A 15,051-nucleotide genomic window follows, 5' to 3' on the forward strand; every position below is an offset into this window, starting at 1 on the left:
GCCTGGAAGGAGCCATGAAGTAGTTTTTTGATAGGAGACATCTCAAGGTTGGCTTCTGGGAGCCTCTGGAACAGGGACCGTTTTGTCTGTCTTCGTAGTCCCAGGTTCTAACCCACTGTTTGTTCCTGAATAAACTTGTGTTGAAAAAATAATTTGAAAGAAAAGCATACAATGAGTGATACTAAACTCGGTATTATCTTTCAGTTTTAATCCTAATTTTTAAATTTTGTTTTAGTTTTTCTCGGAAAGTGGAGGACGTTGGTAACCGTGGTCCCAGGTTCCTGCATGGCGATGGTTGGCTGATGCTGAATGGTGTTGGCTCAGATCACAACTGCCACCATCCTACCTTCCTTACACCTGCCTGGCCCCCGAGGTATGGCGTTGGCAACCCCAGGTCAAATCAGTGAATTCTTTCTGATCTCCTTAGGGGCTAGATTTTTAAAACCAAAAAGCCAGGAACAGTCTCTTGATTTCTCTGTCTTCTGCTGTCACATCTTTTTCCAGAGCTGTGGGTGCAAAGAGACTGATGGTTTGAATAGGGAAAGGAAATTGCAGAGGGAAAAATGGTTGATATCTTGGACTACTATCCCATCACTTACGTATAAAGTGTTTTTGTAGCCAAATGAGAAAGTGATCAATGCCACTGGGGTTGGGGAGGAGAACAGGGAACATTGGTTAAAGGAGAATAAAGGGAAAGAAAAAGCAGAGGTGTCCAAGCTGGGCCCTGAAACATTAGAACATCAGTTTCTTGAGTGTACTCTTTGCCAGACATTAGAATCACACTTTATGTGTATTCTCTGATTTAATAACGAACCCAGGCGGATAAGTATGATGGATAAGTGTGATTATCCCCACTTGACAGATGAGGAGACTAAGGCTCAGAGTAGGAGTTAAGAAATTTGCCAAGCAGAGTTGGAATTTAAATTCATCATTATCTGATGCCAGAGCCCATGCTTTTACCCACCCTATGATAATACCACACTGAAAGGAAAGTGGTGGAAGGCATTTCAAGCAGAGAAAAATGCCTGAGCAATGGCATGAGGGTTGTAGATAACACAATACCACATTCTGGCAATTGAGTGTGGTTCTTCCGTCGGGCTATCAAGGGACGTGCCTGTAGATGACACTATAAAAATCCATTGGGGCTGATCATCATTGGCCTTTCTGCCATGTTACAGTTAGACCTTCTTATGAGAGGCTCATAATAACTAGAAATGAAAGAAAAAGATTATCCTCTCTTCAAAACCTTCATGCATTCAGGCTGGGAAAAAATAGGTATGGTCCTGATTTCTATACCTGAATCCATTGATGATAGAACTAGAGAAGACCAGAACAATGTTGGAGAAAGAATAAGGGCTCTTCAGTCTGAAAAGGCGAGGGCAGAGGGGGATCCTTGAAGTCTGTTATTTCACAGAGAGGAAGGTGAGGAGGAACATAATCAGAAGTCCCCCCTGTAGTCAGAGAACATTCTGCATTTTGAGTAAGGCGGGGTGGTCCAAAAACCTCTAGCAGCTGCCGTGCCCACAGGCTTTTCCCTGAAAGCCTTACTTTGTGTCATGTGACATCACCATCCTGCCAAAAGCAATAGGACTAGGAATCTGCCAAAAGCAGCCATCTAAGGAAGCCAAGGTGGCTTGTCATGAGACCCCTACACAATGAGGGACCGTGGGAGAGGAGGAATGCATACCAAGGAGTGGCAAATACACCCAATTGTATTCTCTCTCCTGCAACGTTTTTAATTAAGATGAACCAAAAGGAAGGGCAGCAACAGGAAGCAGAAGCAGAGAAGTAAACACCAAGTCAGCATTTGGTAGCAACACGACCGTGAGAAATACTTTTCATTGGATGACCTAAGGAACCAATGTAGCAAGTGGTTAAGAGCACACATTTCAGGGCTTGACTCCTTGGGTTCAAATACATTTACCAGCTCTGTGACCTTGGATGACTTCCTTAGCCTCTCTGGGTCTCATTTTGCACATGTGGGAAAAATGATAGCACCTTCCTCACAGCATATCTCGCAGTTATGTGAGAGCATATATATTAGGTGCTTAACGGTGGTGCTTGCCATATGGTAAGTGCTTGGTGGCTATTATGATTATACTGAAAAAAAATTACATTCAAGTTCTTGACCAAGTCTAAGTGCAGCTGCTGGGATACATTCCTGGGTTTCCTTTTTTCCCCCCTCCATAAAGCCTTATACTAAATCCCTAGGTCCCTTTTCTCTGAAACCTGAAAGAGGCTAACGTAGTAAGCTTAGAAATGAAAAGATAATGCTTCACTTCAAAAATAGAGAACAAGAGGACACAAGTTGATTATACAAACAGTCTCTAAAAGATCAGGTTAAATCATGGAGAATAAGGGCCCAATTGATTACTAAAGGAAATCAGAACATGTTGGTTTTGTCACTATCCCTTGAAGATGACATCCAGGACAGTAACTGCAGCTTTCCACATACCCTTGAGTTTCTCTGTCAGTGACAATATTGGGCCTAATGAACCATGCTTCTGATGAGATACGACAGTTTTTGTTCTTTTGCACTTAAGTACTTAATCATCACGTCTCACAATACTAAAACCTCTTGAAGCTTGAAAGAGATTCAGGACTAATAAATTAACAGTTATTTTCATGTGTTCTGGCTACACTATGCTTTAGAATTTGCAGACAATTTCAAGTACATTATCTCATTTGATTCTCACCATATCTGCCAGGTAAGCAGGGAATAGAATCGGCAGGTAGGATAGGAAACCTCCATTTAGAGCGTTCAGGGAGTTTAAAACGCTGGCTTGAGTTTATATAGCTATTAAGTGGTAGAAGTGAATTCTAACTCAAGTCTTGTGACTCTGTCTGGTACTTTTACCGAAGGAATGGAAAATTTTGCAACTTACTATCAGAGGGAGCACAGACTGAACTTTATTTTCAAGAAGGGGGTCTAGTCAGAAGTAAAAATATGTTGCACAAAAGGTGTCACTTCATTCGCCAGGCCCATGGCATACTTTGCCAGTCAGACACAGAATTCTCTGCTGCTTATCTTGGATCTAGCTTCAAAATCCTCTGAACACAGTGTTCTGGGGAGATACTACTAAGAGTAGACACATGATTTTAAACTTATTTTTATGAAAAGAAGGTTTTGTGTTCAAGGAAGCTGAATGCTTCCCAATATGCATGTCAGCCTCTTTCTCCTGGGCACATTTTCCTGCCTTCCTTGCAATTACATGAGGCCACAGGATTAGGTTCCAGAACAGACCATGGGTGGATGTGGGCAGTCCTTTTCTTTCCCTTTCTACTGAGGGAATGGAGAAGACTCTGAAGATGTAGGGGACAGCTGAGTGACAAAATGAAGTTGGGTCCCTGAATGGCGGAATGGAGTAGCCACCCTGCCCACACCATACTAACCTACCCCCTGCTTTGAACTATAATTTGAGAAATAAGGCTCTACCGAGGCCACCGTGACTTGGGAGCTACACGGTCAGCAGTTCATCTACACACACTAATAAAGGTTGACTTCATGTGACTCTGCCCTTCCTTGAATCATCTTTCGGTGATTGCAGTGGGTGGTCTCCTCATACTTTTCCTACAATCAAAATGTAAAGACCTCAGGAATGTGGACTTGTTTTTCTCTTTCTGCCCCTCAGCATTCCCGTCCCATTTGGGAGAAAGCCTTAGTTGGGTGACATTGGCGGGACCACAGGAGTCCAAGGGTCAGCGCATCCCATCCCTTGCAAGTTAGAACCTGGGCACTTGACCTAGATTTTTCCAACTGAATGTTGATATCCAGGACTGAGTCTTGAGCGAATGAGGCAAAGAAGCAAGGACAGTTGAGAAATCGATCTCTGAAGCCACACACTGAATCCACCTTGGCTGGAGTCCTGCAGCGTGGCATTGCCTTGGTTCCTACCCACTTTTCCAGCCTGATTCCCCAGATTAAATAGCCAGAGTCTGTTTCTACTGCTTGTACCGTGTGTGCGTATGTAAGTGCATATATGCACACAACACAGGCATATTCCAGCACCAACAGCACGTGTTCTTTGCCCGGGCAGTCTTTCCAAGACAATAATTTGTTCGTAACTTTTTTCTTTCAAAAGATTCAATGATTTTTTTATCTTTCAGGACAGAAACCATACATTTCAGCATGACACCCCAGAACCGTTTTACATTTGTTTTTCCTCTCATCACTTTTACTCTTCTACCATATGCTGGTCCCTGGGCTCACCGTTTCTCTACACAATTGTGTTCACCGGGCACTTGGCCTGTCGTGCCTTTCCCTTTCCTGGCCTCTTGGCAAGTTCCTGCCTATCCTCATGTTCTAGCTCAAGAAGGATGCCCACGAAATAGAGTGATGATTTTTCCTCTAGCACTATGCTTTACAGCCCTAGTTCATAAGTTTGTTCTTACTAGGTAATAAACTTCTAGTTATCTATCAGAACACCTAAGATACTTCTTGGCACATAATAGATGGCCAGTAGGTGTTTGCTGACTGACTGAATGAATAAACATGACCCCATGTCTGTAAGACTCCGACGATCAGCATTGAATCATTCTAGAACAACCACAACAAAGACTGCTATATGCCAGCCCTGAGCAACCCAAAAGTGGTTTAGAAGACAGACACTCGCTGTGTTGAAACAATGTTTAATGTTTAAAATTAAACAGTGCACACAATACATGTTTTAGCAGTAGATGAATGAAAATGTGTGTATGGTGTTTAATAAAACTGACATTACAAAACAAGACCATGTTAAGAAAACCCTAAAAGTAGAAGTAAACATTTAGATAAAAACCAAATAACATGCTAGGGGATATTGATTTAAAAACCCTAATAAATGCAGTTGCCTAAATCCAGACTTGAGACACTGAGATTTACTTTGCCACTTAGAAAAAGAAAAAAAAGCAGAATGCCCTTCATTTTAAATGCATTAAAAAAAAAAGTTTGTACATTGTTTTCCTGCTGGCAACTGCAGTATAATCAAGTATATAAGAATACCAGCTGGATTCCAATCTGATAATTGAAAAACGCACCTGGCTGGTCTTCCTGTTCAGTATACAGTTCACCCCAGAAAGCGACAAAAAGAAAACAAAAATCACACTACTTTTCTATGTCAGACCCTCCCTGCCACCCATGCCCCAAAGTTGAAAACTACTTCAAGAGAAAATGAAAACAAATCTTCAGCACTTTATGGTTTCTAAGCATGGGCAGCGTGCAAACAGAAAGAGGGAAGAAATGGGTAAAACTAATAACGTGCTCTTCAGTAAATTTCAACTTACGTACAGCTGCTTAAATGGACAGAATGGCTGATTTATATGTATTGGTCATTGTGAGAAAAAAAAATTGACTTTCAAAATTTCCTCAAATTTTGGCAGATCACTCCAAAATGTGAAGATTGGAGATAATCTATTCACACACTCCTTTCCTAGAACTTTGTCAAATAAAGGAGTAGCACCATAATGGTGGAGGTGGTGGGGAAGAAAATGGGGTGAGGAAGAGAGGAGAGAACTCCTTTTGACCTCTTACCACTCTTCTCCACCATCCTAGTAAGGTTCAATGAGTCCTTATAAAACAAAACAATCAAAAATGTGTTTTATGTAAATAAAGCACTTTCTGGACTGAGGCCACCCAAACTGTAGTGCTTCCCCTTAACACTTCAAATGAAGCATGTAATTCCAGGACAGGCAGAATTTTCTAACATCCAATGACAAGCAGCGCCAGCTTGGCAAGGTTCGATTTAATGCTCAAGAATGTCACATGGTGACGCTACTTAGAAGAGCATCTTGGTCACAGCAGGGTCACATAGTTTAATCAGCACAGCAGGCATCTGCTAGCAATTTATATGGTTAAATCCAAAGTTTAACTATTTCTTTTTTTGTGACTGTCACTGAGAATGGGGATCTCCTGGGCATCTTGTTTTGTTAACTTCCCTTCTTATAAGTAAACCAATTCAAACCATCTGCCTTATGTAAAAATATTAAAATCTTATATAATCCTTACCAATGGCCTGAGAAATGCAAAGACATTCACTAAGAGATTTGTGCAAAAATTATCTCTCAGAGAGCAGGATTGCAAGAATAAATCAACCTCTAGAATAAAATTTTAGAAGGCATTTGTTTCTATTTTCACTAAATGAACAAGGGAGGTTTTATCTAAAATTTGCATATAAGGTAATAAATTTAAATTCTACACAAATACTGACAATTGGTATTATAAAATGTGAATAGCTACATCTGTGGAATTTTAGGACTTACTATGTAAGTTTTTGTTACACATTAATAAAATTTCATTGTACATTTCAAATACAATTATGCTTCCTTCACATAATGTATTCAGGATACCAATCCCCTTTGTTATTCTCACAACTTTCAACCCTTTTAAGTTGTACCAAAGTTAAAAACCATTCGATTTGATAGTGACAAGTGAGGAAATACAACTCCTTAAGGGTTGAATGAATAAGCCAGATATAAATGCTTTTAAGAAAACATTTACAAGTATTATATAGGTAATATAATTGATTACAAATTGCTTTCTGTTCATGAAAAACATCTCTTCTGAACTTGAAAATGACGCATGAATGGGCCTAGGTGATGAGCGTGTCTTCTGCAATGCTACCATTACTGGGTTACACAGACGCGGGCTAACACGGCACCACGGACAGGACTGAGAATGTGCCACATCTGTAATGCCATTGATGGAAACAGACTGGGTACCGAAGGGCTGGATTTCCAATCTGTCGTCCAATGTCAGTCAGTTCCTCTTAGTTCCTCTTTAGTTCGCAGGAGATGAGGCATCCGCCTTCCCGGGGCCTTCCTCACCGAAGAGCAGCTTTCGAAGTATATTTGCGTAAAATGGTCCATACACTTGTTTGTTGAAATTCACAATGTTTGCGTATTGATAGCCTAGCACTTCCAGCTCCTGCTGAATGACAGCAAGGCCTCCAGGTACAGGAGGCATGCATTTTTGAGGGCTTGGAAGACAAAGGAGGCTCTTCAAGTATAGCTGGATTCGTTTATCTGGGGAAAAGTAAAATATCTTTATCTGTCCCATTATTAAAGCATATAATTAAAACAAAATGAGAACAGTAGCTACGGTAGGTGGATTGCAATAATACTCCCAATTCTTTACCCTCCCTATATCCATGCCCTTTACAAGGTAGCTTTGCAGCTCTTCCCATCAAAGGCTGGAGTCTGTTTCCCCAGGTCTTGAATTGGTGCTGGCCTTGTGACTTGCTTTGGCCAATACACAATGCAGCACAAATGACAGTCTGTAGTTCCATGCCAAGGCCTTAAGAGGCATGGTTCACATCTGCCCTCTCTACCTACTATGTGAACAATGTGGGCTTGTTGAAAGCCCACCTCGAGGAAAGCCCTGCTCTTCTGAGGCCATTTGAGATCAACCTGTAGCCAACCAACTCCCAAACCCTTGAGAGAACCCAGCAAGATCAGTAGGGCTACCTGCCCAAGCCACAGATGACCACAAATGCATGCGTGAGGCCAGCAAGACCAAAAGAATTACCAGGTGCCCCCACAGACTTCTGAGCAATACTAAATGTTTGTTGTTGTTTTTTTTTTTTTAAGCTATGGAGTTTGAGGGTGACTTATTTTGCAGTTATATATAGCTCACTGATAAAAATGTAGAGTACTTTTGGGGTAGGGCAGGGAATCTTTTACAAAACTTCAATACTTAATACCCATAATTTTAGTTATGTACACTAAAGCTGAGTTTATAAACTGGCACTGCCAGTTTGGCCCTCACAGTGTTTTGTTTTTAAACCATTTAAAATTAGAGGATTTCACATAGAAATCCGAATTTCTGGTTCCTCTTAAAAAAATCTAGAGAGCTGGCAAACTTGAGGGGCCCAGTTACCACATGGCAAGGGTGACCACACATCCAGGTTTTCCCAGGACAGTTGAACTTTATGCCTGTGGTCTTGGCATAAGTAAAAAGAACACTGTCAAAAATGTCCTGGTTTGGACAATACATGATACATTCACCCCATACACGGCCAACCATCTGGAGGCACCAAGGAAAGGCCACCCCCACTGGCACTCCTGCTTGCCAGCTTTACCCTTTCTGTGTCAGTGTATCTGCTGCAGAGTACTTCACAGAAGCATGCAAATGCAAGACTGAAGGAGGCTGCACAAGTACTGGGCAAATAGGACCCGACAAACCAGACTTGCTACAGCCCATGCTGTTCCAAGGACTTTCTTTGGCCTTGGAAACACAAATCTCACAAATAAGTTTACTAAGGAGAACAAACTCCATCAAATACAGACAACTATGACATTAATGAAACTCATCTCCAACACTTCTCCCAAAAATCACGTTCCAGCCAGATCTGACATAGAACTCCCATTTCCCAATATCCTGTGTGCACGTCTTAGCTAGAATTGTTTCCTCTTACTAGAATTCTCTTCCATCTCACCTCATTATCTGCCCCAAGTCAAAAGCAGCCTTCAGTGCCAAGGCTAAAGTGGCCTCCTGCTGTGGCTCTCCCTCACATCTGTTACACTATCACACCATATTATTGCTAAGTGGAGACTGTGTCTCTCGCTTAGACAGTGCGCTCTCTGAGCGTGAGGGCTGTGTCCTTTTTGTCCTTATAGCCCTGGTCTGGCATGTGGCAGGCACGTCACAAATGCTGGCTGAATTAAAGTGAGACTGGAGTGGAAAAGGTCTGTAAAGATCAGTCAAACTGAAAGCAATGGGAGTCAGGGAGGAATGGGTGCTGGAGAAGGCAGTCAAAGGTTTTAATGGATGCCTGATCCGTAAATCTGTCAGCAAGAAGAAACGATTCATGTATGCATCACCTATACGACTGAAAATTGCTTTTTAAAAACAGATGGCGATAAGCATGCAAATAATCTACACAGTAGGTAGTCTATAAATAATTTTTACCTGGCTTTAATATGCATTTTTAAAAAAATTGGTTTGAAGGAAACTTTTCTGATTATCTTCTTAAAAGGCTAAGAGCCACAGCAGGAGTTGTAATTGCACTGTAAATAAATAGTACATCAACTAAGCACAAAAGAAGGCAGGCCATGGAGACGGTGAACAGGGAGGAAAATCATGGCTAACGATGGTCACATCCTTTTTATGTCCTCTAAGCGCTTAATTTATTCTAACTCTCTTATGGGCAAAAAATTAAGAATCAATTGTATACTAAATTTCCCGTTAGACTGGTTGCCTGACTCTCCAGAGCCCAGGTCTATTTTCATCACAAATATGGTCCAAACACTTTCCCGCAAGATTGTTTAGAGAATAAAACTCTTTTAAAACTGTTATTATGCTGACGTTCTGTCTCCTCTGTGGACGAGTCAGTTTTTAGGCCAAGACTAAAATGACAGAAGCATTTGTCCAATTAGGAGCAGCCAAAACTGAGTCGCTGCCAAAGGTGTGTCCTTGGTTTCCAGAGTCCAAGGAGAGCTGCTCAAGTGAGTCATTCAAGTTGCTAAGCAACAATACTTTGAGGTTAAAAAATGCTTTCAATTTGTAAAAGAACAGGAAAGTTGGACTGGGAAGAGTGGGGTCGAAAAAAGTTGCTTTACTGGATTGTAAGCAGCCACCTTGGGGTGGGGCATCCGCTGGCCCCCAGCCTCCCTCTCTCTTCTGACTTTGCAAGTACTTCTCTTACCCAAAGCAAGGGCACAGAGGACACCTGGGTGCCCTGGCCACCCTGCCCAAGCAGCAGGGCTCCAGCAGTGCCCACCAGAGCAGTTAAGAATCTGAGCTCCAGAGTCAGACAGGCTCAGTAACAATCCCTGCTCTGCAACAGGCTAGTTATGTGACCTCAGGGGAGAGTCACTTAATCACTCAAAGTCTCCACAGTATTCGCCCCTTGCACAAACATTTATTCAATGTCATCTACTGGCCCAGCGTAATATAAGGATACAGCAGTGAACAAACATGCACCCCGTTCTCATGAGGCCTGCACACTAGTGGGGGGCTGGCGGTATGTGGCAGAGACCGCAGACAGTCTGCCCCCCCCCTTCCTCTGAGAATACCATCTTCCAGACATTAGCTGATCAGCTGGAGACTACGGGCTGAGGACAGGTGTATGTCAGCAATGAAAGTTATGCAGGAAAGGGTTCAGCCACAGGCGGCTGTGGTTAGGCTGTGATCACCTGTCACCTCAGCAGCCTGTAGCACTGCACGCCAGGCTGCTCTTTTCTGGGGGAGGGGTGACACCTTGAGCTCTTACGGGGCCTGTGTGACCTAGATCTCCAGCATCCTGCATCCCAGGGATAAGGATGAGAGAAACTATTTGAGAGCCTCAAATAAATAACAAGCGTTTGTGTTCTCAGGGAAGTTGATGTTGTACTTCAAAACCTTGCAAACTAGTCCTGGAATGTTAGCACGTAAGTTCTAATTTGACAGCCATTTTCTCCTAGTCTTTATCCCTCACCCTCTGTAGTAGACTCCTGCTTTGTGCCCTCTCCCCCTTCTTCTGGCCACAGCCCCAGATCTTGTCTGGGGGGAACCATCTGTCCCCTACACTCAGACCAGGTTTTACAGTAAAGCAGGAACTGAACGCATGTCTCGGGCCTAAGTTCCTTCTCCTCTGGCCACCAAGACTGATTCGAGAACGGGACATGACCAACAGTCAGGCCAACTGGAGCCAATGAGACGCAATTCTGGCGTCATTACTGGAGCTAACAGGGAAGCCGACTCCTTGTTTCTAGCTTGACTTATGTATTTTCAGCTGAAGCTGTCTTCCTAGGATAGGCAGAGACTACGTATGAGACAGACAGTCCCAAGGAAGGCAGTGCTGAGGGCTGGTGGTAGAGGAACTAGTACCGGGGATACAGTCTGAGCTCATGGGAAACAGTACTTGCAGCCGGCCGCACCTCTGGTCTTTTCAGTTATATGAGAAAATACATTCCCCTTCTGCTTAAGCTAGTGTAGAAGTCTAGGTTCTCTGGCACAGGAAACAGAAAAGGTCCTAAGGATACATTGTTCATTTTCCCCATTCAACAACACAATTTGACACCCAGATATTCACTTTTTAGCAGCAAGTACCAAAAAAAGCCCACCCGGTATGCTTCCCAATTCCACAACCTTTTCACGCTGTCTCTTTAAGCCTGATTAAGAATGGGTCCTCAGCTGGCTTAGGCTAGCTCACGGCAGGACCAATATCTGCTTTCTGTGAACATATGGCCAGCTGGTTTGGACTGTTGTATTTATCTACTAGGATTTTAACATTACTGGCAGCATTTTATTTTCTCCATAAAAATGTATTGGCGGGATAGAAAGATTGAAGACCCTGAAATATCTCCCCGCTCCACTATGTATATACACACAGAAGTAGTTGAGTCCCAAACCTTTGAAAATATTAATCCTTTCTTCATATTTTCAACATTTATTCTCCAAAAGAAGCAGGTAATCTGTTTAAGACTAAATTTTGATTAACACTTAACATTAGTCATAACCAGCAAGTGAAAGCAAATTGGATTTGAAGCAGAGACCAATAAAAACATGAGGACCCACCAATCAAAGACCGGATAGGATTGTCCTTTTCTTCGATGCTTGAAAATTGACCTATGAGATTAGCTTGAACGTCAGCATTTAAAGTGGGGAAGCCTCTCTCCATCAGGGTCTTGTTAACCTCAGCACAAGTCTGAACACCAATAGAATTCAGGACTTCCTTCAAGTTAAAGGTCCTACAAAACACAAAATAAAATCCGATCAGGGAAAGTTTTTCTTTCTCAGTTTTGTTGCTGTTGTTTAATATCAACTTGTTTTAAATATCTACCATTTTTTGTTTATACAGATAACAATTACCCCTATTAGGATGAACTTAGAAAACAGTAACTCCTCCCAACCACTAACCCTTACTTGTAGCATATTTTTACACGCTTAAAACCACTAATCTGTATGTAGTGTTTATACAGGAAAGCATAGATAGAAAAACGTGGTCCCTGAAAATAAGTCTGCAATCCCATTTTCATGTAGGACTATCAGAAAAGAAAGAAAAGACCTATTTCTTAAAATAAACCCTTTGGCCTGAGTGGATTTATTAATAGATTTTTTTTTTTTAGCTTTGAAAATGAGGTAGAATCAATTCCTTTATTTCTGCCTGAGCAGTAAATCTATAACACCAATCAAAAACAAGAAATGAAGATATCCAGAGGTCAATACCATAAAGGTAAGTTACCTAAAACTCCTGATCTATCATAATCAAAGATAAGCTCCTTCTCATTGTTACTTTCAAGTGACTGATCAATAGCGCAAATATATAGAGCACAGAAAAACTATGAAAGGTAATTAGCAGTGGGTTATTAATAGGCAAGGAAAAAGAAGTAATTAGAGAGTATATTTGTTGGGTCCACTCTACTGGGAATAAAGACTGAAAATTGCATCTCACTATCCGGAAAGGGTCTTTCAGATAACTCTGTTCAAAATGGGAATTAAAGGCCCAATGAGCGGAGGCAGTATAAAGTAGTGGTTACAGCATAAGCTGTAGTGTCACACAGACCTGGGTTCAACTCCCGACTCTACCAGTGAACTTGCTATGTGACTAGCTTAGCTCTTGGCAGATTGTCAGACACACAGTAAAGGCTTAATGAGAAGAAAAAGAAAAAAAAAAACTGTTTATCATTATCATCATTAACAACAATAAGAAATAAGTCCTTGGTATTCTGCCTTCACTGGAATTTGTTATAAATCCACACTGGACCTGCCTTTGGGTTTCTACAACCCAACGTTAGATTCTTTACGGCAAAACTTTTACCTCCTAACTTTTACCCAACTTCCTCCTAGCTTCCACCTGCTTTTAATCAGTGAGCTCTTAGGCTAAAGGAAAAATTAATTTCAGCATAAACTAGGACTTGTTATTCATAATAAAGAAGGCAAAATTCCTGCTAGTTTTCCAAATGCATCATCAAGCCCAATGTAAATGACATCTGGGTCTACTGACTATTGGAATCATCTGCTTTTCTTTATTATCAATGTTATTACCCCATCCATAATGAGGATAATTGAGAACTGATTATAATCATTTCCGAACACAGACGGGGGTGGGGGGGACAGCGGATTAAACAAAACAATAAAACAACAGGATAGGCAGAACAACTATAAAGAGGACGATTTAGCAACTAAATAGTTATTAAAAGCAGCATGTACTGAGCACTTACTATGTGCCACACATCTGTACAAAGTGTTTCACGTGAATCACTTTGGATGTTCTTATAACTCCAAGGTGAGCATAAATATTATTCTCTTTTTGCAAGTGAGGAAGTGAGACCCAGGGTGATTCAGGAACTTGTTCAAGGGTACGTACATGACAAGTCAATAGCAGAGCCTGGATTTAGATCCCAAAGCCTGTCCTCTTAGTAACCACACTGCTATATGCTTTATATTAATACTAAAGCAGCACTGGGGGCTCACTAAAGGCTTAAAAAGTTTCTGGAAATGAATGGTTACCCAATGTGGGGAAACACTAAGGTGAGACCAATTGCGAAACCAGAGATTTCTTTTCATTACAGGTCTCGGGTCCCAAGCGTGAAAGATATGAGCCTGGCAGGTTAGCACCAGAATCAGTAGAAAGGGCAGGGCCTTGAGACAGTCAGACCAGGGCTCACGCCTTGGTTTGCCCTTTTCTTGCTGTGCAGCCCAAGGTAAATCATTCTCTCTCTGAGCTTCAGCTCCAAATGACAACTTTGGGTTCTGTAACTGCTCAGGCTCCTTTTGGCTTTAATATTCTAGGGTTTCATCAGATAATTTACGTGCTCGCTGAGTACTGGGCGGGAATATGGGAGAACAGGTGCATGTCCTCAGTGAGAGGAACAGAGTACAAGTCCCTGCAAACACCTGAAAAGGCAAAACCAGCAGGAGGCGCTGACCATTTGAGACCCATGGACACATCTGGTCACTGACTAGGGTTAGGATCTGACTTGGACAGGATTCCCAACGAGATGATCGAAATGCAAAGTCTCAATGGGATTCTAATACACAACGAAGGTATGATCTGGGAGGTGAATTTTACAAAAACAACACCTTCACCGGCCTTGTATAAGTAACATCCTTAAAGGACAGAGAGGCCACCACTTCTAAAGACTTGAGAGCAGGCTGGATCAGTGAAGCTGGTAAACACCTCATTACACAAAAAAGATGGTGTCGGAACAACTAATGTGGAAAGCCTCTTTGATAGGGCACTCTAAACACCGAGCTTGGTGGATTTCTGGGTTTTGATTGTTTTTTTCCACAGCGCTGTCAAAGAAGAGCTTTTGCATATAACCATCCTCAGTGGAAATCCTATACTCACCTTGGCACTTGTCATGGAAAAGACCTCTCCCTTCCTATGAAAGGACATCTCAGCCCTCAGAGATATTAAAAGAAATTCTAGAAAAGAAGGTGTAAGATAAGCTTCTCTAAAGCACAGTCCCGAATATCACGTCCAGATGTCCAAGGTTATTCTCGTGCTCGGAGATGCATACGGGCCTTAATAGAAGGGGGAGCAGGTGACAACACTTGGAACTTACTCTTTGTTCATGCCTTCAAGTAGAACAGTTGAAATCCTTTTTAACCTGCTTGCAAACTCAGGTAGGCCTTCTATGACAGAACCCACGATACTATTGGTAATTACGGACAGGCAGGCAATGACTTTCAATTGATTCAGCTTTTCTGTCAGTTCCTGAAGACGTGCTCCATCTGTCATCAGGGTCTAGCACATTTATTTGAAGTGGAAAAATAGAAAGGGAAATTTAATACCATGAAAATGTAAAATAAGCAAATAATCCAAACTCCCATTTTATCTGATTTCAGGAAAGTCATTACACCACATGCAACACAGACCAGCTGATTCACAGCTGAAACTTAAGAACTAAAATATTGGTAAACTTCAGAGAAGAATAAAAAAAATCACTTACCTCTGGTAATTCTTTTTTCTGATAATCCCACTGCAACAGTTTCAAATAACTGTTATTTAGCAGCAGTGTAGGCCTCAGGCTTGGCTTGGAGCTGTGTTCCGCGCCGGGAGTTGAAGCAGTCTCAGAAAGGGAAAGTAATTCTTCATCTACAGATTCTTTTATCCATTCCGTAGTTTGATTAAGAGCACCTACAAGTGA

At 41.8% G+C, this 15,051-nt stretch overlaps 1 protein-coding gene across 3 annotated transcripts in view; it reads right to left on the bottom strand.

The window, feature by feature from the left end:
- Nucleotides 1-4,613: 4,613 nt before the first annotated feature.
- The window catches only part of TCP11L2 (t-complex 11 like 2), a 35,358-nt gene continuing 24,920 nt past the window's right edge, over nt 4,614-15,051 (bottom strand). For all 3 annotated transcript variants that reach the window (XM_074326251.2, XM_019728449.3, XM_074326252.2), the window contains 4 exons: nt 14,854-15,041; nt 14,467-14,648; nt 11,474-11,646; nt 4,614-6,999 (listed from right to left, as the gene is read on the bottom strand). In XM_074326251.2, coding sequence (XP_074182352.2) covers nt 6,755-6,999; nt 11,474-11,646; nt 14,467-14,648; nt 14,854-15,041 — 788 coding nt within the window. In that variant the 3' untranslated portion in view covers nt 4,614-6,754. The remainder of the gene's footprint in view (nt 7,000-11,473; nt 11,647-14,466; nt 14,649-14,853; nt 15,042-15,051) is intronic.

Source organism: Rhinolophus sinicus, chromosome 1 (assembly GCF_057876585.1).
Source record: "Rhinolophus sinicus isolate RSI-liver-muscle chromosome 1, RSI-T2T, whole genome shotgun sequence".
Classification (NCBI taxonomy): Eukaryota; Metazoa; Chordata; class Mammalia; order Chiroptera; family Rhinolophidae; genus Rhinolophus; species Rhinolophus sinicus.